The 5535-nt window shown below is 40.4% G+C and overlaps 1 protein-coding gene across 1 annotated transcript in view; it reads left to right on the top strand.

Moving 5' to 3' along the window:
- LOC101311741 (ELMO domain-containing protein A-like) overlaps nt 1-5535 on the top strand; it is a 12362-nt gene extending 6827 nt beyond the window's left edge. The window contains exons 8-10 of the mRNA XM_004294655.1: nt 2538-2658; nt 5034-5176; nt 5309-5535. Coding sequence (XP_004294703.1) covers nt 2538-2658; nt 5034-5176; nt 5309-5410 — 366 coding nt within the window. The 3' untranslated portion in view covers nt 5411-5535. The remainder of the gene's footprint in view (nt 1-2537; nt 2659-5033; nt 5177-5308) is intronic.

The raw sequence follows: 5535 nt of genomic DNA, 5'->3' as shown, positions 1-5535 counted from the left end.
ACTTTTTGGTTATATTTCAATATCTCTACCGTTCAGTTTATTGATATTAATGTATAGATCATTCACGCAAAATTTCATTCAAATTGATGTTCGTTGATGTACCGAATTAGGTTAAATCAATGAACAGACTATAAATATGTCTAACAAGAACTGTTTGTGTAAATCACGATTATGAACACCTAAACGATCATCAAATTCGATGAAACTTTGCAGAAGTGATCTATGCATTTGGTTCTACAAACTCAACGGTGGAGATGTGGAATATGATCGGAAAGTGTGTCAAACAAAGAACTTTACACTTTAATTTCAAAGTGAAGCTTTGTTGTGGATAAGAACTGTATATATATACACAGGCCGGATCAGAGGCGCACGTCCGCACTGGCCTTAAAGTGCGGACGTCTCTCCATTCATCACCGTACGGCACCTGCGAGGGTGCGCCTCCACCCCAGCAGCGTCCCCGGCGAGTCCGTCGAATTTCAGTTTTCCGGCTAGATCACCCAAAACTTCAAACAAAGTCGATCTGGCCGGAAAACTAGAATTCGGTGGACTCGTGGGGGATGGAAAGTGGTCGGGGATGCTGCTGGAGTCTGCTGGGGTGGAGGCGCGCCCTTGTCGGCGCCATACGGTGGCGAACGGAGGGACATCCGCACTTTAAGAGCCCTGCGGAAGTCCGCTCTCGAACGGCTCCATATATATATAATATATGTATACAAGCGTTGTTTCTATCTTCTATTATCTAAAAATAAGTTATTAATGACCGGACGAAACCAAGAAATAACCTCTCACGGGCAAAATTATAGAAGATCCCCTTTAAGATCAAACAATTCCATTGAATTGAGTATGATTGTATGTGTGATAACATCTACTATACCAAGAATATCAATGAACTCGATTATTGAAATATATATATATATATATATTCAGGCTTTCTCAGGTAAGGATGTCCTTATTTATTCTTACGGTGTGGATTTCCATTTTAGACTCACTTTTCGATCGAATTTTCACATATCCATCATCTAAACTAATGTATAGATCATCTCTGTAAAATTTCAGCCAATTTGGTTATCATTAAGTCACTCAAAACTGCGTTTTTCTGTTATAAACATAAACAGTTCAAATTTGACAGAATTCTGTTTGTCCATTAGTCTAATCAAATTTGAGTGCCTTAATGATAACCAAATTGGCTGAAATTTTGCAGAGATGATTTATACATTAGTATCTAAAGACTAGACGGTGGAGATGTGAAAATTCGATTGAAAAGTGAGTCTAAAGTGGAAATCCGCACCGCAAGAATAAATAAGGACCTCCTTAGCCAAGAAAGCCTATATATATATACAGATTTTCTCAGGTGCGGATTTCCACTTTTCAATCGAATTTTCACATCTCCACCGTCTAGTCTTTAGATACTAATGTATAGATCATCTCTGCAAAATTTTAGCCATTTGGTTATCATTAAGGCACTCAAACTCGATTAAACCAATGGATGAACATAATTATGTCGAACTTGAACCGTTCATGTTTATAACAGAAAAGCGCAGTTTTGAGTGCGTTAATGATAACCAAATTGGTTAAAATTTTACAGAGATGATCTATATATTTAGTATCTAAATACTAGATGGTGGAGATGTGAAAATTCGATTGAAAAGTGAGTGTAAAGTTGAAATCCGCACCGTAAGAATAAATGCGGACGTCCGCAGCTGAGAAGCTCTGTATATATACAGGCCAGATCAGAGGCGGACATTCGCACCGGCCTTAAAGTGCGGACGTCTCTCGGTTCTCCACCGTCCGGCGCCGGCGACGGCGTTTCTCCACCCGAGCGGACACCAGAGGCATCCTGATGACTTGGAGATCAGATTTGAAGGTCTGGGCAGCAACCTCCACCCAAAACTTCAGACCAGATCGATCTCGGCTGCAAACTGGTATTCGGCGAGTCCACCGGCAAGAGAAGTCATCGGGGATGCCTCTGGTGTCCGCTCGGGTGGAGGAGCGCCGTCGTCGGCGCCAGGCGGTGGAGAACGGAGAGACGTCCAGACGTCCTCTCCTGAACGGCCCTATATATATATATATTCATGGGTTAATCTCGATGGTGAAGAAAATCATGGCTTTGTGAGAGATGCTTTTGGCGCCTTTTCTATTTGGTTGATAATCTGGACGATATAGCTGATTTTTCCTAGACCAAATTTCTTCCAGATCGACCTCTGTATTCTATTTTGGTACGCTGTGTCCCTTCTGTGTGATTCCTGAAGGATGTTTATCTTAATTTCTCTCATATGTCTACAACTTGTAGTTTAATGCTTAAGTTAAATGAGTGGAAGTTATGATTTAATATTTTGATGCTTTGCCTGTGATGTGCATAGCTGTTAAAAACTACTATTTTTGCCATAGCTTAGATGTGAAAGGGCACGCTCATGCATTCTCTTGGAAAAAGCATGGAAGACTATAGTGGCAGTCTTAAATCCAATTAATTATCTGGTTTTGTTCTGTATTTCCCTCAAGCCATGAATTGCTGGTGACTTTCAGAATTTATTCTTGTACAGGAATCATTCCATAGATTGTTGCACAAACAAGAAGGAACCCGAGCTGAGTGGGAATATCCTTTTGCTGTAGCTGGCATCAATATTTCATTTGTCTTGGCACAAATGTTGGATCTCCAGTCAGGTAATTTAAAAATGCTGCATAGGGAATTGTAGATGGATCAGATGATATAAGCCTGTCCATGGAAAAGTATGACATCGTGGTAGGCTTATTTTTAAGGGTAATTCACATTGTAGTACCCAGAGATATGCACCTATATGTAAAATTTATAGAATTCATTTTATTTAAGGGGGTTTTTTTTTTTTTTGTCCATATGAGTTGTTGTTAGGGTTTTCATCCAATAAATCTGGTTAGAGGTGATTTGGCTGATGTCTGTGATTTTGCCGATGTTGCTAATATGGTTGACAGATATGATAAAAAGTTCAGTGCTTTATTTTTACCTTGTAGTTTTAAATAACATTTAAAGCTAAAAGTTGGTCAGAAAATAAAAAACCAAAGTACTATCTCTGGTTTCCATCCCATGAGATTTTCCTAGATGATTGTCTTTCTTTTTCTTTTTTCTTTTTGAAAGAAGATGATTGGAAGGAGACGGTGTCATTTCCTACCACTAATAGGAATAGGATACGCAATTATGAAGAAAGCTGATATATAAGGAGGTGTTTGGCTCTTAGTTTTTAATCACAGAGAGAGAGAGAGAGGAGCAAAGTATCCCATTCTCAGTTAGAGAGTGCGACGGCAGAGAGGAGAGAGAAGGAAGATAAGAGTCCTTATTTTCTTATTCGTTATGGTTCTACCTGTTATACATATAGTGGAAGACTGTTTTATGCCCAGTGGACGTAGGCAAAAAGTTTTGGTGAAGCCCATTATATGTGTTCTTGTGCTTGTATCTGTGGTTGTTTCTCTGGGCGTGCTGTGCTTTTTTTTGAGTTTCTCGACACACATTGACCAATTCACAACACTGCTGGGGCTTGTGTTGGAAGCACAGGCTGCGACCTTCTCTAAGGGGACCTGCTGTAACAGTGCCTCTCCCTCAGTTCTTTTGTTTGGTGTTTTTGTGTGCTTGATGATGTGGTCCTTGTCTTATTGAAGCCAAATTGCAGACTTAGCCCATTCAGTTTTCTGCTTTGTATTTCATGATTCCTTCCTCCTGTTTGGGCCTATTTGCCGGCGATGGATGATAACCACACTGTTGGTCAGCTTGGAAGTAGAACAACTGCTTGTTACTGGTGTGTCAAGTTGGATTGGTGGTCCACTGTTTTGGTGTGGCTAGTGGTTTTGCGGCGGAAGTTTGCATCTCCAAGGAGGATGGCTGGTTTTCTGATTGTTGCTATGAGTTAGTTGTTGTTTCAACTCTTAGCTTGGATGAGGTGGTTTTGGCGGGGAAAGTATGCATCTCAGAGCAGGATTGCTCGCACTCTGATTGTTTGGTATGCTCCAGTGTATTCTGGTGTGTAGTTTTATTGATTTGGTGGTTCAACTTTTAGTTTTGATCAGGTGGCTTTGGCTTTGTCCAGACTCTAGATATGGGTCTGTTTAGGGTATCTTAGGCAAGTGAGTTCTGAAGGGAGGTAGCTCCTACACAGGTCGTATTGGTTTGGTTGGTGTTTGGTGCTGTTTGCTGTTTTGCTCGTTGGTGATATCTTCTTTCGTCTCAAGTTGAAGTTGATGGAATGGTGGTCTCCCTCTGAAGGTGGGGCCTCAACCATCTGGTTATAACATTTTGGTGATATGCACCAGCAGTACAATTGGCAGGCTGAGGGGCTTGTCCTTGGTGTTTCCTACTTTCAGTTGGCTGTGCTGGGTGTTTCCAGCGATGTCGCTTGTCTATTTGGTAGGGTTACACTAGTTGGCCCATTAAATCCTTCTCTGATCTGACGTAGGTAGGATAGTTTTCCTTTGGTTGGTGGCTTTCTCCCTAGGAGTAATTGCTGCCAGATTGCGCTCTTGCTATTATACCTGTATCTGTTTATGCTGTATTTGCCTCTACTTTTGGCAATCGGGACGGTTTGTTTTTTTTTCTCAGTTAATGCTAAACCTATTATAACCCGGATATTCTGCCCCCTTAGTTCTATCACATTTATGCCGAGGGAAGCTAATGTTGTTGTGTCTCCTTTGAGGCATGGCTTGGAGTAGATTTAGGTCTACATGGCCCTTATATATGATAGGTTAACTCTGGCCCTGAGTTCATGATTTTTCGGGCAGTTCCAGTGTCCGTCCTTTATTTGTCATTGTTGCATTAGAAGGTAGCTAAAGTTATTTATATGATGTCTAATCGCCGTATCCTCGAAAAGGTGTGACATGATGTATATTCGTAGGTTCCAATGTATTGTGGTTTAGCAATAAAAATTCAATATATATCCAAATGCATGCTTCATTTTATGTTTCGCCAATTTTAAAGTGTGTTTTGTTCACTTTCTGGCAATTAAATTTTTCTTGTTTCCAACACTTTGATAGTTTATATGGATGCAGAACATAATCCTGGTGCATCTTTCTTGCAGCAAAGCCAACTTCGTTGGCAGGAATTCGATTCCTACAACTTCTTGAAGAAGATGAAATGGCATTTGATAACCTATTTTGTGTAACTTTCCAAATGATGGATGCTCAATGGCTCGCAAAGCGTGCTTCGTATATGGAGTTCAATGTAATTGAAACACTTTCTGTATTCAATAGATTTTATCATCCTTTCTTTGTTTGCTACTTTAAGGTGTATGTTTCAATCCCAGTTTGTTACCAACTTCACGTTTTGGTTCCATTTTTCATATTTTAATTTCAGGATGTAATGAAGTCTACAAGAACTCAGCTAGAGCGTGAGCTTGCCCTCGAGGATGTCTCCAGCGTTAAGGATTTACCTGCATACAATCTATTGGCAGAATGATCTCCTCCAGTCTCTTGTGATAGTGTTCGCTCCCTCTGTAATACATACATGTACAACTCCACTTTCGCTGCTACAGACGCAGGAAAGTTACCGGTGGTTAATTAAGTGTAATATTCACTCGTATA

The sequence above is a fragment of the Fragaria vesca genome, linkage group LG3, assembly GCF_000184155.1.
Source record: "Fragaria vesca subsp. vesca linkage group LG3, FraVesHawaii_1.0, whole genome shotgun sequence".
In the NCBI taxonomy this organism is placed as follows: Eukaryota; Viridiplantae; Streptophyta; class Magnoliopsida; order Rosales; family Rosaceae; genus Fragaria; species Fragaria vesca.
The sequence above is the reverse complement of the archived record's forward strand: the minus strand, read 5'-3'. Positions and strand labels throughout refer to the sequence as shown.